This window comes from Leuresthes tenuis, unplaced genomic scaffold (assembly GCF_036924035.1).
Source record: "Leuresthes tenuis unplaced genomic scaffold, fLeuTen1.0.hap1 SCAF_20, whole genome shotgun sequence".
Lineage (NCBI taxonomy): Eukaryota > Metazoa > Chordata > Actinopteri > Atheriniformes > Atherinopsidae > Leuresthes > Leuresthes tenuis.
The window spans coordinates 5,639,201-5,667,087 of NW_027325374.1; the positions used below are offsets into that span (position 1 = coordinate 5,639,201).

Here is a 27,887-nt window from a genome sequence, read left to right on the forward strand (position 1 = left end):
ATTTATGTCTCCCCGACTAAAGCTCACCTCAAAATCCAGATACTCGTCTCGCTGGCGGTACTCTTCCAGCTCGCGGCCTTTGACTTTACGGTCAGGAGGATAAGAGCGCAACTCAGCTAGCTCAGTAGAGATGGCCCTGAATCGAGCTTCATGGGATCTGACCTGCTCATCCTGAAATCACAGGGCAACACCATATCATGAAGGAGATGTGGGAAACACAGGAAATAAAATACTTTAAAATAGTCTACTTGTTCTCTATTCCTGATGCAAGTGTTATGCCCCTCTGCATCCTCACTGACCTTGTAGTGGCAGTGCATGAGCTTCATGGTTCTAACTGGCTGCATTAGCTGCCTCTGTGAATGTGTGTACAAAGAATGCCTGGTTTGGCTTTTCTCAGTTACACTTATCAGTTCAGTTGACTAATTGGCTGGTGGGAGTTAGAATGAGCCCTGGGTAAAGCTGAAAGTAAATTTAAAGATTTTTTTCCCCCAGATTGTATGCATAATTAATAATCACTATTAAACTTACTTCAAGGTGACTACATTGACAACTCCTTCCTCAGGGCCGAGAGATAACAAGAGTTTTCAACTTTAAATGAATTAATTAAAATTAAGGCTTGTTATAGGAACGCATCACAGCTAGACTCCATGTTCTCTCAACTGAAAGCTACCTGTTGAAATAAAGCCTTACTTTAGCTAAAAAGTTGATTTATTAATTTCCTCCAAAAATGTAAAAGACAAAAAAAAAATTCAACTTTATAAAGTGTTGGTTGTTCAGTTTTCGTTCCATATTAAAACAACAGTTAAATAACTAGAGAAAAAAAGGGAAACTGCCCAAAACAGGAGCTAGCCTTGCAGATTCCGCTAGCTAGCTTAGCATATTTTTGCTCAAGCAACAAAATTTTATTAGCTACTGTTGGATCTAATTTTATCAGATCTCATTTTCTAGTTTAATAGATCTTGTTATATATTTGATGATATCTTGTTAACTATCTAATCAGATCTTGTCAGCTTCAATGTTTTACAGTTTTGTTACCTTGTTTATTAGCACAAATTTGCTACCATTTCTTTTTTTGACTGAAGGGAAATTTTTGCCTTCAAATCACATACTTGCATGCATTTTCACAAAACCACTGAATGATAATCAAATATTTAAATCATTAAATTATTATTAAATTTAAATTTTTCATAATTGTTAGACTGTGAAAAAAGGTTACCACTGAAATATAACTAAGAAGGCTACAAATAAAGAAAGAGGCATAAGATATCTTAACTTATCTTATAAAATTTTATTTAAGAAATTAATGCCACAGATGTGTCTTATACTTGATATTTGATTTCACGTGTTTATAGTATTAAGCTTTGCTTGTTTCACATTCAGTGTTTAAGCAAAACTTCAGTTTGTTTCCATATGAAAAGGTCCATTGTTAAATCTAAAGAGAAGGAAAAACTTCCTGAATTGTAGACATTTTTAGACTGGCCAAGTTTTTAATTTTGGTCCACTGTGTATTTGAGTTTGACAACCCTGCTCTAGTGGGATGCATGTGATGCAGATATTGCCATGTGGGAGCACAGGGCTGTCTGCTTATGACTGTGTACCCAGTAATTATCGTGACTGCTCAGACTTGCAGAGTATGCTGATCTACAGCAATACAGTATAACAAAAATATGTATAGTATGTTATTTTTCTGCAGGGACCAAAGTTATCAGAACTCCAAGTGAGTATAATTGGCTTGCTAGGGTTGTTTTATCTTTAATATCCCATTCCACCTCTGTACCCATCGAATCGAATAAGAAGGTGCAACAAAGATGCAACAGGCTTCCCTGGAACAGGAAGTATGAAAAAGGCCACAGACTTATCTCAGTCCAGGATGATCGTTAACGTAAGTAATACCTCAGGCAGTTTTGACATAGTTCCTGGCAGAAGCGGCCGGCTGAATTTCTTCTGGGAACCGATGGCTGCTGGAAATGGAGGAGCTGAGAACATTGCAGCCACTGTGTTGATGTGAGTGATCCAAGACTGCATCTGCTCAGCGTTCCTGTGATGGATAATTCATATGCAGACACACAAACACAACAGTCACATAAAAATGCACTAAAAACACATACTGTTTGTAGAAATATCCCCCACTTTGTGATACTGTATGCTAACATCAGCACTTGGCTGACTTATAACATCAGTGTAGTGATTATCAGAGAATGTAACTCTGATGTTGACAAAGACATGATTCTGGAGCCAATTAATGTGTGTGAGAAAAGAGCCTTTTTTCACTCTAAGAGAGCCATTAGGGGCCCATGAGAAATATCAGATCGAATCAGACAGCCTTGCTTAAATCCCCAGGACAGACAGAGAAAAAGAGAAGGAGAGACAAAGAGGAGAGATACAAAAAGAGGAGAGAAAGACGCAGAGATGGGTACAGTATCTGGGACAAATGCAAGCTGCAACTGGAGCACAGAGCCTGTCCTCCTGGGGGTTGAAACATGTGGCCACTCATATGCCTCTTCCTAGATCCTGCCAACACACGCATACACCTTCACCTTGACTGTACATGCTGTTCATCATTGATCTGAGTACACTGTTAGCTAAGCATGTAAACCAAAGGTGGATGATAAGCTGTGACTAGATGCATTATATTGACAAAAGTATGTGGACACTATTATTGCAGTTTTCACCCAAGTGTGAAGCCTCTGGCTTCACGTTTTCCACCAAGTTGGAAGCAAGAAAATCCTGTCACCAAACTGCATCCAGCAATACTTCAGTACCACGACTGATGTGTCTCCAGAAAGCTTCTTACTTTTATGTAATATAACATTTGTGCGAGTAGTGGGGACACAGAGTATCCTGCTTTACATTCTAGAAAATAACAATGTACTGGTAATTTCAAAACTTTGAGAAAAATCAACTAGCCTCATCATAAATTAATCTTAAATTAATCCTCCAGGAAGACACCTAACCCAAACAGTTGAAATTATAAAGAATTATTGCTGCAACTGACTGGCTGACCCCCACAGAGCCTCAATCTCATCGATCATTATGGAGTCTGGAAGTACATGAAGGATGCTTGGCACTAACATGACGCGCCAGATGGTTTATTATACAGAACCATCTGGGAAACCGTTGTTGGAAAGTGCTTGGAAAGTGTCAGGCGCTCTCAAAAAACATTTGGCAGATGATTGGATAAACCATTTGTCTATTTCTGTCAATTACAGACAAACTTCAATCAGTCAGATTAGTGGAGTGAAGTGAGTTAGTAAATCAAACGCCTGCTGGAGCAGGCAGCAGCCAGAAGAAATAACACATCTTTTCCATCAAGAAAAGCATTTATCGTTAAGCTAAAGAACTCCTCTTAAGTAATATAACTGAAGCCAAGCCTTTTAAGGACCAGCCACCGTTGACTGTCCTCAGGACAAAAAAACAACCTGCAGCTGTCGGTAGGCTGGTTGGTCCAAAAAAAATAGTGTCTTGGTTATCAACACAGAGCTTGAAGACTAGGTTAGATCGCACAAGAATCCAGGTTTCTCACAAGTTAATGACAATGTAGTTTGAGAGACTTGATGCCATGATCAAGGCAAATATGGCTCAAACCAACTATAGAGCTAACATGAAAACACACAACATATAAAAGGTTTTAGTAGGACAACTTCTACCATTAAACATTTAGACAGCTGTCAAACATTTACAGTAATCTTGTTGCTTAAAAGGGTCATTTAAGTTTATTTCAAGTACAATTTGTATGTAAAAGATGAGAAAAAGCTGTAGCCACCTCTGTGTCTGTGAAAATGTTCTTAGTGGGTTTGTGGTGTTAGTCTCTACTTTCACATTTTGTGACTTATGGTCCAATTAAGAGTTAATTAAATGATGAAGAAGGGATTAGGGGTTATGCTGAGACTGACAAGCCACTACCCTTTGGTAGTGCGTAGCATCCATGGCTCTATGTCCAATCTCAAAAGATCAAGATAGAACTTGATACCTCAAAACCTGTGAAATGACTGACATTACAGTAGGTATGTCAAAGACTAGCTATTGTTAACACTAGCATTACAACAAGCTGTATTTGCCATTAATGTAGTAAACTTTACACTCTCCAGCATCGTTTCAGGAATTTGATGAATCAACTTCAAAGCTGAAGATTAATACATTGCAGTTCCATATCTGGGATTTCTCCCATCCCGTAAACTGAAGGTTAATATCAAAGTCTGGCATAGTTTGGCTGACCTCTTTGCAGAAAGTTCTTCCTCAGTTTGCAGCAGAGCACAGTTTCCAGAGGTATGCTGCCACTCAGGACATCCCATTTTCTTTCTGCCTTCAAAAGTCTTCTATTTGTTTTAATCAAAATGAAACAACCTGCCACAGACTTAAAAATGATCCACTAGGCATTTTTGCTGCATCTACCTGTTGAGCTTCCATAAGGATGCAACTATATGCAAATCAAGATCTGTAACGTATTTCGTTACAGTCTAAAAACAGTCTAAAAACAGACATTAAAGATTAGTGGAAAGTAGAAACCTTTTTAATGGAAAGGTGCAAGGAACTTTTCAACCTGATGTACACTGTTTTGTGTAACTCTTCATCTCACACAATGTCTACAAAAGTGGTGGTGAGAGCAAAGTTAATGACCCACAAGCCACGCTAGACATGATAATGGACAATACACATGTTTAACTGTATGTTCATGCATATTTCCTCTAAGTTAAACAAAGGGATAAATAACAGCACACATATGGATAAGAACAGTTAGCGTATAGTTTGAAGGAGACAAAAGGTCACAAAAAGAAACCATGGCATTGCAACAAGATAAGTAGAAGCTTGTTTTTCGCACATCTTCATGTGGCTTGAAATTTAAGCTCTGCTATAGATACTGTGCAGCTGTCCATGCTGTTTAATGTAGGTGTGATTGATTGAGACTGTCCTCAGCCAAAACACATCTCGACGAGGTGTTTGCTCATGCGTTTCACTTAACGTTTGAAGAATATGGGACCTCTAGTGGTCATGAAAGCAATTGCATGTAAACAGTAAAAATGACATCTTTAAAATTATGGATTTTACTCCAACCAAGTGAAGTCATTGACCAAACCCAAGCAGGAAGTGACAAAGTTTTGTCCTACACATGTAGTATTTACACTTATAGGTGTGGTACTTGTTGGGACACCATGATGGGTCGTATTCAAGGCTATGAACAATATATCTTTATGATATTTTAGTTGGATTGACTGTATAGTGTGTTTGAGTCCATCCCAGCTCTGTATGAACCATAAAGTGGGGAAAATGAGACTCACGGTGCCTGGAAGAGATACACCCTCCAGTCAGCAGTCCGCAGGTAGAAGACATTGGGTCTCTTGCTGTAGTCCGAAGCCTTCATTGCCAGACAGTGGTGGATGGACACTGCGTTCTTCAGGTCCTCGTCAGAGAGCTGCTTATCAGGCCGGTACTCTCCCTGACACGACAGGAATAAATAAGACTCAATATGGTGGTGAGCACAAAGGTGGCCTAATATTTTTCAGGAATATCTTGAAAAGATTATGCAAAATCTTCTGAGTCATATTTTTAAAAACTTGATGTTGGCGCGTGGGCAAAATAAGAACGCATTAAATTTGCTGTGGACTGGATTAGCCTTCGCTTTGATAAAAAGAAGACTCTCTAAAAGCTCTTCTTAGCAGAATAACATTAAATCACAGACAGATTCGTGTCAACATTTCACCAAAGTTGGGTAGTGGTCCCACTTAGAAATGAAACCACTGATCTTTTCAGAGCTGTAGACACGCTGCCTTCATGATGAGACATCATTATTTAGAATTAAGGAGAGTTTTTCATTTCATTATGTGACTGGAGAAGAGAGTTGAAATCAACGACAACTTGGTACAAAAAAAATCAGGAAAGTCTGCTTCTCAAATTCAGCTTTTTTATCCTTTTTTTTATAATGCAAACACCTTTTAAACAAATTAAAATAGTAATAATGAAAAACTGCCTAAATTGGAATAATTTTGTTTTAATTTACTCTTAGTGTTGTGTATTGACGCCTGGTCCAGACTCAGCCTGTCAATAAGACTTTATCTTTCCCAACCTGACCTCTAACAGGTCATTCATGCTTTTATATCATCTCGCTGCATTACTGTTGACAAGATAAAGCCTTAAAACAAAACACTGCTGCTTGACTTTACACTTAAAGACACGTCAGTCGGTTTTAAATTTGACTTTATAGAAATACTTCATGGTTTATCTTGTAGTTACATGACTGCTTTCCGACCCTGAACAGGATCAAGTAGGTACAGATAATGGATGAATGGATAGAACAACATCCATCAAGTCATTCTCTGAAACCTCTTTATCCCCGAGCCTGAAATCTTCAGGTAAAAGGTTGAATCCACAGAATCTCAGTCACGAGTCAAGACTAAAAAGAGCCGCAGATCTGATTTTGCTGTCAGGATTCTTAAACTGCAGCTGCAGAACCAGAAATGCCTTTAAAATCAATCTCAGCAGTCAGTTCTAAACCAGTGTGTTGCTTTTATTTCATGTCATTGCTCAGAATTTTATTCCGTTTTATCTTTAATTGAAGGCTTCTGTTTGACTCAATTACATCTTGGAATTTCTGCTGGGTAGTTCACCTATTTAAAGCCCAAATTATGAGAATCAGTCTGGAGTCCAAAGCTCAGGCTGGCACAGTTTTCTCTCCGATCACAGGGAGGCTGGAGCAGCAGCAGCCTGTTACGCTGGCAGAGGTCGCCCATGACAAAGCCAGGCCCGTCGCTCCGTATGCGTCCTCTGAGCGGTGCCAGAAGCCGGCAGCATGTGCGCATTATGTCACCACTGCTCTTCCAAACGTAAAAAGGAGAAAGCATCTCCTTTACTGCGTTGTATGGGTATAATATATATAATATAAGGTATTATCATGGTAAGAACTTTCCTTAAATGAACCACAGGAATACAGATTCACCTCCTGTTACCAATCCGCTGGTGTTAGGATTATCGAGAAGGTTGAACAGTGAATATCACAACAGGAGCTGGTGCAGTTTTTACAGCCTTTTAGACTATTTAACTGGCAAAAGTAAAGATGCATATAATATAATGTGTACGATACTGTGAAAAACTTACTTTCTGCAGATAGAGAATTAGTCCTTTTAGGATGGCATAGAAAGTTTTCCATCCTCTCTTTCCTCTCGGTGCTGCGAGGAGAAGAAAACATGTCATTGTAACTTATAGGTACAAGAAGAGGACACCAAACACTAGCAAATATAAATCATATTGAAAGCCCGAACTTCCCAGAGACACAGTTCCCCGACCAGAACATCTTAATAACGAGCTGGTTTAATGAATGTGTTTGCACACTTTTGCTACCAAACATCTAGTTTTGCTTTGTAGATAAGCATCTCTACAATGCCTACGCTAGAAAACTATTTGTCATTCCAAGAAAACTATACAATATGCACACAGCAGCAGCACTTAAACTGAGAAAATATCAACAATATAGCATTTGCGATTTAATATACGTTTGTGTGAAAATGTGCATCAGATCTGTAAGCATTGTGTTTATATCCAAAAGTAAGTACCAGCACAGCTGAATTTAAATCTGGTATTTGATATCCAACACAAACATCCTATAAATCATCTTCAGCAGCCGATAGTGAAAGCTGAGATGTTTGGGTTCGACGGAGATGGTAAAAAGCAAATTTGGTAATCTGGAAAAAACTGAAAATGCTCAGAAATCTTTGCTCTGAATGCAAATACAGCTGATTAGAAAAGTAAAACATCATTAATGTCAATATTAATGCCAATATTTCAGCACTTTGCTTTCTTTGTTTGGTGATTCTTATTGTCCTCTTATTCTTTACATTAAGGTAATTGTAATCAACTTCAGTTGATTGATCATAAGAACCTTTTATTTCTTAAAAAGATGCCTGTTAGCATACTGTGCTTATACACTGTTTACAAGTCTCGAGTTTCATAGATATAGTTAGAAAATTCTACAAATGCTGAGATGAACCAAACCAACAGTCATGTTATTGTTAAAACTCAAATGTTTTTTTTTTCTTTTTTACCTCACTGTGAGAGAAGTTATCACAGTTGCATAATTAAGTACGAATAAATCTCAGTAAAGCGACAACAAGCAGAGCTAATTAAAGGTTTACGCCTTCTATGCTGCATACATGTTGGTTCCATCTGTTAGACGGACCCCTTGTGCTCAATGTAACAAAAAGTGTTTGCTGCAGCAAAAGCTCATTTTAGCAGCTTTACAATCAGGTTTTATGGAATATGCAACATAGCATTGCTGCAATAGAAAGATTATAGTAAAACAAGGAGAGAAGCAAGTAGTTTGTTCTCCCTGGTGAGTATTTAGTGAAGCGAAAGACTTTTTCAAGACCAATTCTGACTAAATAAATGAGCTGAGTCACATATATATTGATCTCATACAAATACACAAGTGTTCTCTGATACATGTTCAAAATGTAGTGATCAGACGTGTAGTCTGTTGGCAACTTCCTGACAAATAGTGCAACGTCTCTCAGAGATAGATCATTAAAAACATCATCGATAAAATATTCAGATGCATTCAGATCCATGTTTGTATGTGTTTTAAACAAATATGAGAGACTGAAGATTTAGTGTAGCATAACTAAATGGTCTATAAGTTGTTAATGGGCTTCTAATAGGTGCTTAGAATAATATTGTAATATACAAATAACCAAAAATAAATAATATATTACTTGGATATAAATATATATATAATATTTATACAGTCATAAATGTTATTAGGAGCCTTATGATCCATTACCTAATGCTTATTAAGGAATTGTTTCAGTGTTTTTGCAACTTTATTTTAAATTCTTGGCCATGAGGGAAGGTTGGCAAAGATAATTGTTTGTGTTATTTTTGAAGACAAAGAATTAGCATTATCAATACAATTATTTTTAAAATTTTTCTTTATCAGGCTCTAATAACACAGTCGATATAAAAATAATACAAATATAACAGTCGGAAAGTCACACAGCATCCCTGTCACGTCGTTCTTTTTGCTTGAAATGTATCGTAGTGACAGCAGGAAGCAGCAGCTTGGATTATGGGCAGTTTCCTGCTGGTGAGCTAAAAGACTCATTGTAATAGACATAACTTTTTACTAATTTTCTTGGGTTGGGGAAAAAAATATCACAACCTTTTAAAAATGTCCCGTTTTAACACTTAAATGACAAATATATGATCTTACTTGTATCGCAGGGTTTCCACAGGTTACAGTTTAAAACTTGGCTAAATTCAGTTGTGTTTATCTGTAAAGCATCTTTATGATAAGCTAATTTAAATATTTTCTCAGAACAAAAGTGGTGAAATGCATCCATCCATTGGTGTTATGTGCTGGTTTTAAAGTGAATTTACTGCACAGTATGTGCTCTGCAGTAATAGGGAGGAATTCTGCAGTTTTGTGTTGGAGAAATTTATTAAAAGTAGAAAAAGCTCCAAAACTGACACTAAAAATTGAGTGAAAATCAACTCTAAGACTCGTACTTCTCTTTCCGTCTGAATCTGCGTGAACTTTGCGGACCAGAAATCCGTTCTTGTACAGCAGCATTCCCGACGACTCCGTCTCATCTGACAGCGGCTTCCCACTGCTACCCTCCCTCTTCAACGATTTAGGGGCATCAGAGTCACACAGGCTGTCCCCGAGCTCAGAAAAAGACTTCCGCAGCTCTTCCTCATCACTATGGAGACAAAAATGATAAAGAAAAGATTCCATGGTGAACAGCACTTATGTGTCATGTCTCGTTTGCAACGTGAATACACACATCATCATTCATCCTGTTCATTTGCCTCTCGCTCTTCGCTTGTTACAGAAGGAACAGCGCAGGACAGAGATTTCACACACTTACACTTGTCCACATGAGTAACATCACTGTCTGCTGCTGGTTTCTGAGCAGAGCTTTCGCTCTTCAAGACATTTACAAAGCAGCCAATAACTGTGGGGAAAAGGAGAGCGTAACTTTTACTTCAAAGCTTTGACTGTATGCTTTCCTCTCCTCTCCATGCTCCTGTTTTCCCGAGAACAAAGTCCAGTCTCCTGGATCTTTAGGAAACAAAATGCACCAAAGGAAAAGAGTGATACCAACTATCTTGCTCCAGCTTTGAGGTAAAAAACAGGGGCATCTTTACCCAAAAGGCAGAGTCATGTCAGAGATGCCGACGCATCACTGTAACTCTGTAAGGATCTATACGGAGAGTTTAAATAGTTTAAGAAAGGCAGAAGGTGGAGGAACCTTTATTCAGGTTCCAAACAAAACTTCTGTGGTTATTTTGAGTCGAGGGAACTTTTAACAGTTAATCACTTGACATGAAAGTGAAGGTGCTGAAATTCTCAATGAATTTTAATCAAGAGTTATTTAGGCGTCAAGTGTTATATAACTCTTTTGGAAGATTTCTCCTGGTCCATTTTCTTTCTACATTCTTCCCATTTTACTTATTTATTGGCTTACAGAGCACTTTCAAATCGCTGTTTTTGATAAGTATGTGGTATATAAAAACTAATTAGGTTAATTGGCAACAGGTTGGCAACACGATTGGGTATAAAAAGAGCAACTTCGAGAAAAAGAGTCCCTCAGAGGAAAAGATAGGCAGAGCTTCAGCCATCTGCAAAAAAACTGAGTTGACAAATTTTGGAATTATTTCAGAATAATGTTTCTCAATGTAGGATTCTAAAGGCTTTGATTATTCCATCATCTGCAGTACACAATATTATTCAAAGACTCATTAAGAGAATCTGGAGACATAACTGCACGTGAGGGACATGATGAAAATTAGTATAGGATGTGTGCGATCTTCAGGCAGCACTGCATCAAAAACAGAAATGATTATGTCATGGAAATCACTGCATCGGCTCAGGAGCACTTCCAGAAATCACTGTCTGTGAACACAGCTCACCTCCACAAATGGATGTTAAAACTCTAACATGCAAAGAAGAAGACATATGTGAGTATGATCCAGAAACACTGCCGTCTTCTCTGGACCAAAGCTGATTTAAAATGGACTGAGAGCAAAGTGGAAAACTGTTCTGTGGTCAGACAAATCAAAATGTTTCATTCTTTTTGGAAATCATGGACACTGCATCCTCCAAACTAATGAAACGAAGGACCATCCAGCTTGTTACCACCTCTCAGTTCAAAGCCTGCATCTCTGATGGTACGGAGGGTGTATTAGTGTCTATGGAACTGGCAACTTGCACGTCTGGAAAGGCTCCATCAATTCTGAAAGGTATGTACAGGTTTTAGAGCAGCATGTGCTCCCATCCAGATGTCTTCTTCAGGGAAGCAAGACAATGTTAAACCACATCCTGCATCTATTCCAACAGCATGGCTTCGTAGTGGAAGAGTCCGAGTGCTGGACTGACCTGCCTGCAGCCCAGAGCGTTCACCAAGATTCAAGATTCAAGATTTTTAATTGTCATTATGTTTCCGGAACATAACAACACTGCAGTGGTGCTCTCGGTGAGAAAAATGAAAAGGCATAAAAAAAGAATAAAAATATGTATAGTATAAATGCAAAAATATATGTACAGATTATACAGGTTGTTTATATTACACTGGAATGGTTAAAAAATTAAACACCGATAAAAACATTAAAAATACAACAAAGAAAGCCAGGACTGCTGAGCAGCTAGAATCCTCCATCAGACAAGAACGTCTCTCCCAAAGGTCCAACAGCTGCTCTCCTCAGTTCCCACATGTTTACAGATGTTGTTAAAAGAAGAGGGGAAGCTACACAGTGGGACACATGGACCTGTCCCAACTTTTTTCCATGTTTTACTGCCATCAAATTCAAGATGAGCTAATATTCTTCATCAAATAGTAAAATGCCTCATTTTAACTTTTGATATGTTTTCTATGTTCTGTTGTGAGTAAAGTATTAGTTTATGAGATTAACAAATAGTCTTCTATCAGTGATTTAATTTACATTTTACACTGTGTCTTTTTTGGGATTGGGATTGTATTTATATGACATTAACTGCTGCACAGTATATTTTGTTAAGAAAACCCAATATACTTGCCCATTATCTTCCTGCACAATACGTTATTGTGAACAACATTTTGGATGTGTTCACCTTTAATTTCAGCTCTTATTAACTTGTCTAATTATTCCTACGTCAGTTAACTTTCTTTATGTTACTAGAGCTTTATAACTACTTTGGTGAGGAACACTAGAAACAATGGACAGAACGACAAACATATTCGTAGTAAAGCTTTTAAAAAACTAATATGACATAAGTTACCAAACTCCACTCTAATTTAACTGGATTTGAGGATTTGTTGCTGGTAGACGTGAAGTTTTTGGGTGTTATGCTTTTTTGAAAGAGTTCTCTGGGACAATCCTGATAAATTGCTGTGTCTTTTCTATGACTTTTTATTCAAAAAGGGAAATGCACATTAGAGCTCAGTTTAGAGGTTCATATTTCTTCCTAAGTTCCCTCGTCCTGTTTTTGGTTTTAGTCACTTTCTGTTGTTGCTATTTTTACCTGTTTTAAACTACTTTTTAAATGTTTTATCTGGCTGTTTAGTTTTTTTATCTGCCAACAAATTAATCTGTATGACCCTCTAATACAAATAGGATCACTTCTGGTTCCAAAATAGCACAGATGGTGAACATCCATAATCCACTTGGGTGATGCCGAAGGGATTACATCAACTCCATATTTCCTCTTAAAGTCTGTCTTTTCTTTTTCTTTACTGTTTTAATCATATAAACAATCATTTTTTTCTCTATTATCTGCCTCTTTGAATCTGTCCTTTTAAACCTCTTTCCTCCTGCTGTTCATATATCATTGAATATTACTGAATATTACATGTTTCTGAAACACTCAAATGATAGACAATCCTAACCGTGCACGTTGCCACAGCAGTGATAATCTTATTCTCCTCTAAATAATCCTTTACAAGGCACCGTATGCATATTTTGGTGTATTTAAAGGGATTTGTCACATTAGCAGATGATAGATGCTTTAGGCTAAAACAGCAAGTGCCTCTGCATCTGAGGTAACATGGCAGTTCCACTTGTTACCTCAGCAGGCGGCACCCATGCAAAAGTTCAGCCTGAAAATAGAAAATGGATGGATGCCCCCCCGAGACCACGCTATGAGTAACCAACAGTACATAACAGCAGTTAACCCCATGCAGGATTCAGAGAGAGAAAGAGAGGCAGCGATGGAGCCAATGAGCACGAAGTCTGTTGCCTGGTAACTGCCGGCCTGCTTGAATCCGTCCGTCTCCACGCAAACACAAAGTAGAGAGTGGGGGGGTGGGGAGGAGATAGAGGAGTGACAGCAGATATGGAGGGGGGAGAAAGAAGACAAAGCTGATCGTTCTCAGATGGCAGAATATTATCAGTGTAACGGATAGAGAGTGGGAAACCCAAGAAAGCAAGAAGACAACAAGAGACGAGAGAAATGAAGACAGGAGACAGCTGGGAAAACAGAAAATTAACTATATAAAAGATAGAAAAAGATATCAATGGTAGAGGAGGAGAAAAGAAGAAGACAAAAAGAAAAAGGACAGAAAAAGGGCAGTAATGAATAGCAGCACAAAGGGGTTGAAACATGAAAAGTGAGTGGTAAGAGGAGGATGTGAGGTGAAGAAAAGAAAAATGCAACCAACAAAAGGAAAAGGAGGGAAGTGTGCAAGATAAATTGAGGACCAGGAAAAAAAAAAAAATACTGGTAAGTAAAGTCAAAGAAGAGAGGGACAAAAGAGAAAACCTGAGAGAAAAAAAGAAAGCAAGGAGAGAACAAAAGAAGAAAAGGGAGTGAAAAGAAAATAAATGAAAAGAAAAAAAGAAAATACATAGTAAAGAACAAGAAGGAAAGGGAGTGAAAATGACAGGAACACGTAGAAGAAAGAAAGCATCCAGATGTTGTATTAAAACAACTTGAAAGAGATGCATGCTGGGTATTCTGTGATGATGCTGCTGCTTTGGTTGCCAGTGGAAACAGACTGGCTGTGTTTCACCTGTGACACTGAGTCAGTGGACCAAATGGCAGAAACACAGTGGAGTGAAAGAGGACAGGAACTCATCCATATTCACTCTGTTCTACACAGGAATGCATCTTCTCATTCACAGAGGCTGTAATTCACCTAAACTTCACCCAGAGAATCAGCTTTTGGGATCAATGAACATCTTAGTCTAAATCAGCAGAAGAGGATCGTTCTGATTGGTTGTTTGGCATAGCTGAAGAATAAATTATTTTTCTTCACCGCCTCTTCTTATCTTCTTCCACAACCAACAGGCCAGCAACAAAGCCATCAATAGTCATATCCTCCCGATACACAGAAACTACCTCTACCTGCTGAAATGCAGAGTTTTATCCTATTGTATGTCCTTGCCGGTAGTTAGATGTGGTGTTTTCAGTGTGTTCAAGTACTTCTTGTTTGCCCCAAAGCTGGAGATGCGAGAAGATCCAGCAGGGTTTCATCGTCGCTGCTGGTTCTTGTGGATGAAAACTGTCCGATTTCACAAATGTTTTCAGGCTTTCCTGGGTTGCTTTTTGCTCATTTAAAAAAACATCTCAAGCTGCTGAAAATGTAAATGATTTTTAGCATTAGATTTCAAACACTCACAATCACCATTTCTTATTCACATTTTCTATATGACAATCAAAATCTGCAATGAAATACCCGGCTAATATTAGCAAAGCTGCAGCCTTCAATACTCATTTTAATGTTATGTGACACAAAACCTGTCCTCCCGATGCAGGTGAGAGGTGGCGACTGCAAACAATAGCAGCAAAGATGATTAGTGCCTCTGAGGAGGCGAAAAGAAGAAAAGGCTTTATTAATAGAATTAAAGGGACAAAAGGCAGATGGGTGTTCTTTGTCCCTCTTCAGCATGCTTTTCCACCCAGGTTTTGCTCATCGTTTCAAACAGAAAACATGCTTTTCTGACATTTCAATCCAATGCCCACCCAGGGATCTGTACCCATCTGCATCTCAACTTGTTGCATCTCCGTTTCAGCGCTCACTGCCCGCCGCCTCTCCCTCTGCCCTCCACCTCCGCTCCTGAACGAGGAAGCATGTGTGCGCTGTATACGTCTGCGAAGAACATGTGGGTGCATCTAACCACACTGCTGACAGTGGCCATGTGTGCGCGTTTCTCTGCGGGGGTGTGAAATAACATCCATCGTTTGAGCTGGGACGCGAAAAACCACACATCTCCACGAACACACACTTGTAATAAGATGCGAGATTTCACAAACAGTTTGTGTTCATATGTACATAGCACACGGTTTGTGTTAGAGTCTGAGTTTCACACCTCTATTGCAGGCCTTGTTTGTTAAAGGAGTAAATTAGTAAATCAAAGCCGGACTGACCTGTAAATAAAAAAGAGCAGAATAAACCCTTTTCTTGTGCTGTGATACAACCAGAAACACGCAAATCAATGCGCATAAGGACAAACAAGAGCAGCAGATGTGGCGTTTATCTGCCACTGGTGTGTCGATGAGTTTGAAAAAAACACCCTCTGTGTGATGAAACAACTATGTGAGCAGAGTGTGAAATTGTAGGCAAAAACAACCACCACACACGGCTTCCTCTGCATTTTAATCAAACAAGTCAGCTGAAATACAAAATGTTCACCTTCAAACCCACACAGCTACGGGTTGAATCTCTTAATCTGTGACTGATTTTGCTAAAAGGTGGATTCTCCTTTGCTTGATGGTGTTTACGTGGCTAAAAATAACATCTCACCTATCCCCCTGTGGCCTGTTATGCGGTGGAAGTGTTTAAATAGCTGTCTATATGTCAGCGGAGATTTTGAACTGGATTGCCTGCCTCTCTGCGGATCTCCGACTCGATCTGCTCCTCTGACCACTTTTATTCAGCTGCTTCGGGAGCGGTGCTGCTGTGGCTATTTTCGGAAAGGTAGTGGGAGGCTGTGGTCACACCTTTGTACAGGATGCAGGTACAGAGTCCTTTGAAATGGAGTTAGCCACTGTCTTTCAGTTTTTTCTTTTGGTGCTTTTCATGTGTGCAGAAGACATGTTCACACGCGTGCAAATGTTTTTCCAGGGTATATTTACAGCTCATTTATCTGTTGCTGTGTGTGTGCTCGCTGCTGAGAGAACGCAGGAAGGAAAGAGCAATGCGGTAGCTATGGAGTCGTATCCATGGTGCCGTAACTATGGCAACAAAGCTTGGAAAGCTAGTGACTTAATTGGCATCTCTGAGTCGCTCTGGAGCTGTGAACCAGAATAGCAACCCTTGACACACTAATGTTTCCTTCACATGTCAGACAACAATCACGTCATTATTAGGATGCAAACAAGTTAATCAATATCTCAGAGAAGGAAAAAGGACAGAAGGAAAGAGAGAAAGAAATGTAAGAAGTGCTTTAGTTCCATAAAGTCAGTTAAAATTACTTACAGTGTCCACTGCAGCTTCTGATTCTTGATTGAGTTGTAGAGCGCCTGTAGAGGAATACAAGACAATCAAATTTTCAGATTTGTGCTCAGATTTGATCAGGTATCGCAGGGTGCAGTGCACACGCAGGCAGTTTTATTGTAGTTTTCTGAGAAAGATGCTTAGTAAGCAAGCCGGTTTCATTCAATAAACTGTACTCAGAGAAACGTCATCGCTTTTCACACCGCTCAAACTGTTCTTTGCCTCAATTGAACTCATTCACTCTGCCAAACAATCCATCAATCATCCAATCAGCCCGCTGCCGCCACCACATCAGTGACAAAGCCATTATGCACCAAACACCTGGCCTGTCGATACATAGACGAGGAAATCAATCAGGCAATTAATGATTCAGACTTGCATAAACCCGCACAGAGCAAAACCAGTTACAAAATCATTATAACTCAGCAGCTGACACAGACTTTAACACTTGTTTTTAGACTGAAATGGTTGTCCCAATAATTCTTTTTACAAACTACAAATTAAAGATCCTTTTCTCAATTTATATATGATTTAATTTATACATAAACTATAACTAACAGATTAATTTACTAAGAAAACCATCAGTAGTTTACCGTGTGTAGTGTTCTGTTGTTTTAATGTGTCACAGTAAATCATATTCAATCTTTTTGAGCAAAATCTTCATCTGTACAGTAACTGTCATATAACCTATGGCTGTAGAGTGAATATTTCAATGACTACATAAATAAAATACAATAATGTGCTTTAAAATTTGTCATTTTCTTATGGAATCCTGTGGAATAAAGGCAAAGAGACCATATAATACTCTTTACCTTATACCTATTGTGCTTTCTAGCCCAAATCCACACCAAACTGGGTTGTTCTCTCCCAGATAGAAGGCAGCTAATTAGCAGTTACTCTTTTGCTTTTACTCATTTGCTTAATTACATTACATTCAGTTAGCAAACACTTTATTCCAAAGCGACTTACAACCGAGGAACACATCGGGTTGCAACGTGGGGTATAATATCTTGGCCTAGCGTACTTCAACGTGTATACTTGAGAAGTTGGGGATCCAACCAGTGACCAATGACATCACCATGAAACATATTTGCCTAGCGTCTGCGTCGTGGTTGGCTTTGCAAACATTCATACGAAGAATGATCACTGAGCTGGTCAGTCAGTACAGAGTGGACTTTTTGGGAGTCTTAAAGAGCCAAAAGCAAAAATGAAACATTTCAGACAGATGGTGACAAAAGGTGCTGCAGGAATGTACAGTATGAGACAAATCATGTGGTTTGTGAATAGTAGACAGCCAAAATAGACGTATGAACCTGTAATTGAGCATAATATGATCACTTTAAAGTGCCTTCAAATAAGGTTGGTTTATTGTTGCCTTTGCAAATGCTGGTGCGAAAGATTGACATGATTTGTTGTTGCTTTGGTCATCTGTGTGACCCAGCCAAACCCAACCCACCTGTGTTAACGTTAATGCCACTTTGCTAGCGTCATAATTCGCTACTGCAGTGACCACTGGGGCGAGTATAATTGCAGCTTTAGAGGGCTGCAATGGGACCAGCTGGATCTCAATGCAAGCTTTAAGGCAGCAAAAGGTTTTGACGTTGCCACAAGTGGAAGTGAGTCCCACAGGGACATGCTATGACTACAGAGATGGAATTAACAAGGAAACTGGGAGGAAGATTAAAACTGGACTTAACAGTACAAATGCAAAGCTGGATGAGTCTGTGAGCAAAACTACGGGCAAAACCCATCCAGTTATGTGTTACGCACTAGAGCATATGTGTCAAACTCACGGCCCGCGGGCCACATCCGGCCCGCCTTGTAATCATATCTGGCCCGCAAGATCATTTTACATTATCGTTATTCATGGCCCATCGATATGAAGCGCTGATAACACAATACTGCACAGAACTACAGATCCCATAATGCAACGCTTCAGCTGCCTTGCCGCGTACTTCTCGCGTCAATTAAGTCTAGCTATTACAAGATATCACGAAGATAGCCGTTAGCCGAAGATACCCCTCACGATGCCGAAGAGAAAAGTTGATTCTGAAAACAGAGCCTTTAATAACCGATGGGAAGCTGAGTATATGTTTAGTGACATTGCCGGTAAACCCGTGTGTCTCATTTGTGGAGCTAATGTGGCTGTAATTAAAGAATTCAATATAAGACGGCACTTTGAGACAAAACACAAGGATAACCTGAAAGACCTGGATTCAGAGCAGAAGAAACAGAAAACAGAAGAGTTAAAGAAGAATCTGGCATTCCAGACGTTTTTTACCCGTGCAAAATCACAAAGTGAAGCTGCTGTGAAAGCAAGTTTTATCGTGGCAGAGGAGATAGCCAAATCAGCGCGCCCATTTACGGAGGGAGAATTTTTGAAGAGCTGCATGATCAAGGTGTTCGACGTGTTATGTCCAGACAAAAAGCAGATGCTGGCAAATATAAGTCTGAGTAGAAATACGGTTACTGATCGAATTTGTGAGATGGCCACTGATCTAAGAGCACAGTTGAGTGAAAGAAGCAAAGACTTTATTGCCTACTCTCTTGCTGTGGATGAAAGTACTGATATGACTGATACTGCACAACTGGCTATCTTCATCCGTGGAGTGGACTCCAATTTGCGCGTAACGGAGGAAGTAATGGACATTAAATCGATGCACGGGACAACGACTGGAAAATACATTTTTGAAAACGTATGTCAAAGTGTAACCGACATGAAACTGCCCTGGGACAAACTTATTGGACTTACAACTGATGGAGCGCCGGCTATGTGCAGTGCAAAAAGTGGACTAGTGGGAAGGATGCGAGTGAAGATGCAGGAGTAGAACTGTACTGGTGAGTTAACAGCATATCACTGCATCATACACCAGGAAGCACTATGTGGCAAAGTCCTGAAGATGGACCATGTGATGAGCACTGTAACGCAAACCGTAAACTTTATCCGAGCTAAAGGGTTAAATCACCGGCAGTTTCGGTCCTTTATGCGGGAGATAGATTCAGAGTTTGCCGACATTCCTTATCATACAGAGGTGCGTTGGCTAAGTCGGGGGAAAGTTCTCAACAGGGTTTTTGAGCTCAGCAACAAAATCTGTCAGTTCATGGACAGTAAAGGAAGACCGTTTTGAGGGATGAAAAATGGAAGTGTGAGTTGGCGTTTCTGGCTGACATAACAGCTCATCTTAACGCCTTAAATCTGCAGCTCCAGGGACGTGACCGCATGATTACTGACATGTATGACGCAGTGAAGGCATTTCAAGTGAAGCTGCTTTTATGGGAGACACAAATGCAACAGTGCAACTGGCCTCACTTTCCCTGTTGCCAAGTAATGTTGAACCAAGTCAGCACAAATGTGTTCCCCAAAACGGACTTTGCCGACAAACTGAGCACACTACGCGCTGAGTTCGCACGGCCTTTTAGTGACTTTGAAGCACAAAAAAAGAGTTTTGAGTTGCTTCGCAACCCATTTGCCGTCGATGTTGAAACTGCACCTGCAGAGATTCAGATGGAACTGATTGAGCTGCAGTGTAATGGGACACTGAAGGCAAAGTACGACACTGCAGGACCCGCACAGTTCATTCACTCCATCCCTACATCAATGCCTCAGCTCCGTCTTCATGCGGCTCGAACCTTGTGCATGTTTGGGAGCACATATCTGTGTGAGAAGCTCTTCTCAGTGATGAAGATTAACAAAACAGCACCCAGAAGTCGTCTCACTGGTGAGCACCTGCTGTCCATCCTGAGAATCTCTACAACACAGGAATTTACACCAAACTTAAACGAACTTGTTGCCAAAAAAAGATGCCAGGTATCCGGCTGCGATCAGAGCATATAATCAGATCAGTCATAAGAGCAAAGAAAACTGAATGATTTAAATTGTTATTGCTGAAAAGCACACATTTTATGTATATTTCCAGGTTTTGTAGCATGTTCATATTTCTAACTTGTATAATTTCGACAGGATATATTTTTAAGGAGAGCAAAATCTTTTGGGATATTTAAGTTTATTTTTTTTTATATACATTGACATAGGAGCAAAGGAATTTGAATGTTATATTTAACAAGATATTTTTATGCAGAGCAAAAAAATAAGTAATTTAAGGTTTAAGTTTATTTCAGAATAATATTCCTGTCTGTTTTTATTCATATTTATGTTCTAAAAACATTTAGTTTTGGTGTGTTAAATAAATGTTTATCCTGTTCGGCCCGCGACCTAAAGTGTGTTTTGAATTTTGGCCCCTTGTAGAAATGAGTTTGACATCCCTGCACTAGAGGGCTGCCATGTGGGCAGGTGGGTCCTGAGCAAGGCTCCAACTCCAATTTATTTCTGTACTTGATTTAAATTCTTATAAATATTGGAATAACTGTTAATATTAATAATAATAAGAATAATAATAAAAATAAAAGCAAAGGAAAATAAGTTAAACAGCCCTGAGAGGAGATTATTAACACAGCCAACTAGGATTTGCTGAAACCAGAGATACAGAATTATTGCAGTGTAGCTTTGAAATACTTGAGGTTTTATCAGTCTTGCAGAACAATCCACCACCACCAAAACAGGAATTGGATTTATCTGCGTGTACATTATTCTAATTACTGCAGACTTTTATCTGGGTTAAATTTATGATTTGTCATCTCTAAATCCAAATCTTTCACTACTCTGAACCAGTTATCTTTTTATGGGTCATTGTTTCCCCTCTAAGAGAAGTGGCTCACTTTCATCATCATCATCATCATCATCAAGACACAAAGTAGACTTACAGAAAAGAAAAACGGCAGAGAAAAGAAGAGAGGGTTCAAAGAGGGAGTTTGTCAGTTGGTGCACATTTGACTGAAACGTCCTCCAGATTTGTAGTGACAGTCAGGACCTTTAGACACGTCTCCTTTAACATTCTCCATCGACATTGCCATGTGTCGGCTGACTGTGATATAGCAACTCTAGTTTCACAGCCGCTCTGCTACAGAGGGGGATAGAAGACAGCAGGAAGCCATCAGAGTGACGTGTTCAAGATCGAGGCAGTGGACAGATGTGTGAGGACACTTTGAGGCAGCTCATTGCAACCTCCTTCACCCCTGAATTCCTTGAAGACCAACACATACACATCCAAACCTGCCAGTTTGGAGAGCACTGCACTTCTTTACTCCACTGCTGCTGTTAAAAATGTTCAATCTATTTGTGTTGTGATTTTTGGTCAAATCAAAGTGGCTGTGTCGTTAAAGGTTCACTCCCAGCATTTCCTTTGAAACTGGGTCTAATCAGAAACCCATCCAGGGCATCATGAATATTAACGGCCATCCAGAGTGGACCAGTACAGATTTAGTTCTGTTTCATCCTCTTTACTGTACATTTTTGAGCATTCAAACTGTTTCAACTGAATGCGCTCATGCATTTTAATAACAAAGCCAGATAGAAATACAGATGAGCTTCCCGGGATGCCAGGATCGCCCCTTTCAAAGCAGAAAACAAACTGCTTCTGTAGCACAAATGTGTTTGACATCAAATATTAACAGTGAATTTGTATAGCAAGCAGAACAAGAGCAAGATCTGTGTGCATACGTTTATTATGTCCAAGTGAGAAACACTGAATCAAAAGATATGAAAATAAAACAAAACTGTATTTAACCTCTGACTAAAAATTCATGTTTGAATTCCACTGCAGGAGAGTTTACCTCAGGTAGAGTCTCAGGGTCTTGGACTTGAGTGACGAGAACATTAATCATGAGGTCGACTGTACGCTGTATGCAACATCTGCAGTGAAGTCGTGAGCCATAAGGCAAAGCTGTCAATTTACCCACCAGCCTACGTCCCTAAACTCTGACATAGAACAAGATTGTTAATGTAAGCAGTTACAATTAGATTTATTTGGAGACTGCCGATGCTTCCTAAGATGAGATGGTTTGGAAGTTTGGGAGAGTTCCAGGCAAACTGCTCCTCTACACTGGGAGAAGCCAGTTGAGGTGGCATCTGATAAGGACATATCCTAAGCACCTCCCTTTAGAACTTTCCCAAGCACAGCCAGCCGGGTTCACGGTCAACCAAAGACTACTTGGAAGGCTTATATCTCTTGGGTATGACTGACGATCCTCCTGGAGGACTTGGAAGAAGGGAAGCCTGGGATTCGTTGCTATCCATACTGCAGCTACAACCAAACTACAAGTAATGGCTTTAGCAAAAGGATATATTGTGAAATGTTCAAATATGGTGAAAAATACTAGCCAGGAAGTCCTTAAAAAATCTGAAATGAAGGGGTTTATTTGACTGAGCTTTCATCAGTATTTGTGATGATTTCAAGCTTTTCCATCCAGAATGTTCTTGGTTGCAAAGAAACAATGCAGTATAGCGTTTCAATGGATGCAAACAGCTGTGCAACAAGTGACGAGGCTTCTTCGTGCTAACCTAACAGCTGTGCTGACGTCACGTTTCGCTCACACAGTGACAAAACAGTATAATTGCGGATTTAGCAGGTGATTAGATGAAGTATCTTTCAACCACCATTACAAGTGAACCAATCATATCAATGAAGCAGCACAAGCAGAACCACTTTGTGAAGAGGAGTCGCTTTTGTTTGTGAACTAATGTATTTTAGTAACAACGGATCCTTTGGAGCTCAGCAAGATGGATTCTTATGTAATTATTGTGGTACAAATCTCATGCGATTCTATCTGCCTTCCAAAGTAAACCCGTTGGGAATAAACTAAACATCTGTTGTGATATGAATTTGAGCTGCAGCTGAGATTAAATATATTTAGCACCACTTATGTTGGTATTTACTTTGAAGAGGCAAAAGTAGTGCGGTGACAGGATGAGGAGATTTGTTGTCAACAAAGTGTCTCATTTTGGTCTCACAGTTACGAGTTCAGTTTATTCATAAAACACCAATTCACAATAAAAGTCCTCTCAAGGCGCTATAAAGAGAAAGTAAAGTTAAAGTCAAGTCTATTTGTATACAAGTCATTATAATCCACATAATGAACTGCTGCTGACTGATATTTTTCTATTGTAACAGTTAGATATTAGCCTGATGTTAGGAGGGATGTTCTGTTTTAAGTGAGGTTTAGCAAAGAATGAGTAGCGGGTGTCTTACCTGCAGAGGACATCGGTCAGTAAGTTTTGGGTTTGAGCTGTTTTAAAGCCAAAAGATTTTTCTCTTCTCATGGCCCCCTTCTGAGCAGCTTTTAGCTTCAGGTTGCCTGTCATGAAACCATCTGATTCTCCAAACTGAGAGCGCTCTGACTGCTGTCTATGACAGTGTATAAACTACTGTTTTCCTTACCAGTTTCCCTTTCTAATTAAGAATGCAGTTTTTTCTGTATTTTGATCTGTGTCAGCCTACCTCCAATCTCAATGATACATATGCAGAAACCATGTCACAGCTGGGTTTATCTGTTGAATTATTCCTTCAGAATTATCTTTAATTTTGGAACAGGACAAAAAAATCCCCCCTTACTGTAAATCCCGAGGGAGTGCAGAGTATGAACAGCAGATGTAAATGGAAGTGGTGAAGCATAAATCAGTAACACTATCGGTGCGGAGGATCAGTAAGACAAGAGCGAATGCCTTTCACCTTCACCTGCTTGCCTTCATCAACATCACCAAATGGAAACAAATGAGGGAAACTGGTGGTAGTTTTCCATAGTGCCATAATAGCAAAGTGCTTTATCCATAATGTCGGTGTAAAGCCCATCAAGAAGCTGGTGAAAAACAAGTAATTCACAATATTGTTTTTCTGTTTGTGTGTTAAATAGACATGATAACAAACACTTTTTAAGATGATAAATAAAATGACTTAAATTTAAGTTTTTTTTTCAGTACCTTCCTCCTCTTTCTGGCCTGTGGATGGTTCTGCCCGTCCTGAGCTTTGCCCAGCAGGTCTGGGAACACGAGGGGTTTGAGTGAACGTGATCGTGGGGTCCTTGGATAGCGAAACGGATCCATCATCCGGAAGTCCCTTCCGTAGCGCACAGTGCAAAGAGAACGTGAGCGTAGGCGCCCTGCCGAGTGCAGGCTGTTGACACCAATCATAGTCAAAGAGCACAAATTACACAGAAGTGTCCAAAGATTGCTGGAGGTTCAAAATAAGCCCTGGTGATTCAGTCTTTATTTTTCCTGCTAAAAAAAGTTGATCCAAGTGGGAAAGGATGTTCTGGATGGAGTCCAGTCAACACTGGGAGAGGCCGGTGTGCCAACAGACAGCTGGAAGTGAAGTGGAAGCAGCCAGAGATCAGCGGAGGCTGCAGAGGGAGACAACACAACAAGCTGCCACCAAGTAAGGAGATTGTGCTCTCAGCAGGCATCAAACCCCAACAGTCTCATCTCTTGATGTCACCGCTCACCAGGCAACACCGGTGTGCACACCTGATGCTGAATTATGGATAAGACAGCCATGTATTATACATCCTGTGAGTGGACAAGATGCTTTCCTGTAGGTGAGGATCAGTCACAACTTTTTCTTTTTCTTGCCTCGTTTATTGAAAAGTATGAGAAAGGAAATAACCTGCCGTTCATGGCAGGCTGATACGTGACAACAGACTACAAGCACTCACAAAGAAAAACCAAGCTAACACTCTCACAGATGGCAGAGGTGTGAACAGACAGCCAGCATGAAGCAGATGGGTGCAAAATGCGGAAATGAAGAGGTACAAAGACACACAACGGTACACAGTGAGCTCTTTATGCTTATATGAATGTAAACACACAGTAAAAAGACACAATTGAGATAGATTCGGAGGGGGTGGGAGGGACGGACTTCCGCCCTCGGACTCTGGAGCAGGGATTCCAGACAGCGTCCATGATTTCGTCACAAGCCCGGAGATATATAAACAGAATAAATTCAAGAGAGGAAAAGAGTACAGAAAAAATTGCCAGGAAAGCAGAGAGAGAAGAGTGGCTGTTCCTGTTGCTCCCACTGTAAAATGGATCCCCTCAGTTTAACAGTCACAGTGCTGATTGTCAGATTGTCTGCCTCACTTCTTCCCCCTGTTCTCTGTCCACGAGTGGCGGTCCGCTGGCATCCTTTTCCCCTCGTCCGTGATCTACTTCCCTCTGTCAGTATTTTTTCTCCCCGCGCTGGCTTTAGTCTCTTATCATCGCACATTTGGCGGCTGAGGGTGTTTAAGGGAAAAAAATGCTGCTCTCTTCCTGCTGATATCTCCCATCCCTTTCCTCGTTTTTGTTTGTTGATTCTCTATTTTGTTGCAACCTTTTTAATCCAGTTCTTTCTTTCCTTCCCCGTGCTGCTGCTGCTGTGGAGGAGGAGGAGAGGAAAGGAGAGCTGGATGCCTGAGTCGCAGAGCGAAAAAGAAGCTGATAGGGACAGTGCTCTCCTTCGCTCTGCCTTCCTCTCTCTGGCTTCGTCAATGCGCACCTCCCTCCCTCCTTCTCTCAGTCATCACCAGCAAATCACCGTCTCTTAACCGCCTCTTCTGTGCATACACACATACAGACGAGGTTATATATGAAGGCATTTTTTAAAAGATATACTTGCACAAGCAATTAGTATGCAGAAATGATCCAGATGGGTGGGAGAAAACGGCAAGGTGAAGGCAGAAAGACACATATAAAGAAAAAGGACAGTCAAGCACTACTGCCTCCGCTCCTAACCTGCGAATTAAAGGAGTAGTGCAACAAATTTGAAAAGGATCTCTTGACTTCTTAATTGTCTGTGTATTAAATACATACCAGGAGGTCTGGCTGTGCTAAAAATCTAAAAACAGACTTACAAGCTACCCTACGGACGCCTTCTCCCTTTCCTAGAAGGGGAAGGTCCGGGAAGGTCAATTCCCAATGACTTTCCCCGTTTGAACTCCTGCCCTCAGGCTGACAATTCAGGTCATTAAAAACATGGACAAACAGATTTAAATTTTATCCCAAAGCAATAACAACACAGTTTGACTAAAACTTTATTTCTATAGTTTTGGTGATCTAGCTGTACTGGTGGAATGTGTGTCTTGTCTTTTTATATTCTTTTATAACCTGAGTTTTGATTTATTCAATAATTTTAGTTATTTCTATGTTTTTTTATATGCACTGAAAGGTCTGCATTCAGTTTTGTTGAACAATTACAAGAGTTATCCTATTACATTCTCCTCCGAAGGGTTACTTAAACTGATATTACATTTATAAATTGTAGAATTATGATTTCAAACTGTTGTGAACATTCATTACTTTTTAATCGCGGGTGAGAAATAATTTATTTTGTGCTCTCACTGGATTACCTCTCAGGTCAGTTCAGCCTGATGGTCGGTAGTATTTATAGAGAAAGACAAACAACAGGACATCTTGAACAAGAGTTAGGAAACTGATCACGTTTCTGCTCTCACGGCTGTGTGGCTTAATTAACTGCAAGACCTCGCAGAAGAATATGATGCATTTTTGCTCTCACTTGAGGATGAACATTAACATTGCCAAAATAATTTGGTTTCTTATTTTGCTCTTTGGCTCCCCCTACAGTTTTGGGATGTAACACCGCTGTCATCAAAACAAATCTCCATGCGAGCCCTGCACATGTTCAGCACTACACAGGAAGTATTTGTCATGTTGGAGAAGCAACAAAGACACCACCAGAAGCCCACAAAAATGTCAAGGGACCATAAAGCAAAAAAGGTGGAGCGCAGGGCTGGAAATCAAAGTTGTTAACTGCGGTATCTCAGGCCCTGAGCACTCTAGGGTACTCTAGGGCAAGTGGATGATTAGAGTTATGTGACACTGTTATTCTCTATTCTTCTCAATGTTCACTTCTATAATCGGTTGACAGTGTATACTCCAGCTACAGTCTATGTCCGCTGTACAGTATATTTTAGTTTCTTACAGTTCTAATGCCTTTATATCATATTGATGCAAAACAATGACTATAGCCACTCCAATGTACAGATGTGAGCTCAATGTCATCATATGAACAAACTTTTAGAAGCAAAGTAAATGAGGATAACATTTCAAGAGCTACTCCTTTAAATACTTTAGACCCAGACTTAATTAATCATCCATATTTGAACTTTTTTGAACACCTATCAGAAAATGGCTTCATAAACTACTCTGTGGCAGTAGAGTCCTCCTAGCTGAATGTCACTGTACAACCTCTAAATTTCGTCTGCATTCAGGGACACTAACTGCACTCCCGCATCAAAATTTAAAAGCATCCACACATCACGTCTCAAATCCCAAAAAGAACAAGGGAGCAAAACTAAAACTTACATGAAGCTGGGGCTTCAATTTCCTTCTGGTGATTACAGCTAAGGTAAAAATGAACAAAAGCACACAATATTAAGGCCAAATAAAAGCATGAAAGAGAAGGAGAAAACATTTGGGTTTATTTACTATGTGGGACACGTTCGGATTATTTGTGAGTCAAAGCAAAATGTTTTGCACACAATATGTGCAAATGACCCCAAGAAGGAGCTTAGTATGGGCAGTAAAAGGTGGACATCAAAATCCAGGAAAATTATGTTATTACGCTGGTCATATATCTGAAAATGTGACATTAAGCGAGC

General features: G+C 39.8%; 1 protein-coding gene and 1 pseudogene across 3 annotated transcripts in view; one reads left to right on the forward strand and one right to left on the reverse strand.

The window, feature by feature from the left end:
• The window catches only part of LOC140278259 (PH and SEC7 domain-containing protein 1-like), a 67,574-nt gene that overhangs the window by 5,006 nt on the left and 34,681 nt on the right, over positions 1-27,887 (reverse strand). For 2 of the 3 annotated variants that reach the window (XM_072373234.1, XM_072373235.1), the window contains 6 exons: positions 16,383-16,426; positions 9,493-9,686; positions 7,090-7,160; positions 5,277-5,434; positions 1,894-2,038; positions 28-171 (listed from right to left, as the gene is read on the reverse strand). In XM_072373234.1, the coding sequence (XP_072229335.1) occupies positions 28-171; positions 1,894-2,038; positions 5,277-5,434; positions 7,090-7,160; positions 9,493-9,686; positions 16,383-16,426 (756 nt within the window). Of the gene's footprint in view, positions 1-27; positions 172-1,893; positions 2,039-5,276; positions 5,435-7,089; positions 7,161-9,492; positions 9,687-16,382; positions 16,427-24,213; positions 25,999-27,887 lie in introns of those variants that run through there. The other variant, XM_072373236.1, reaches the window with a different exon arrangement.
• On the forward strand, positions 18,187-20,089 carry LOC140278417 (general transcription factor II-I repeat domain-containing protein 2A-like; annotated as a pseudogene).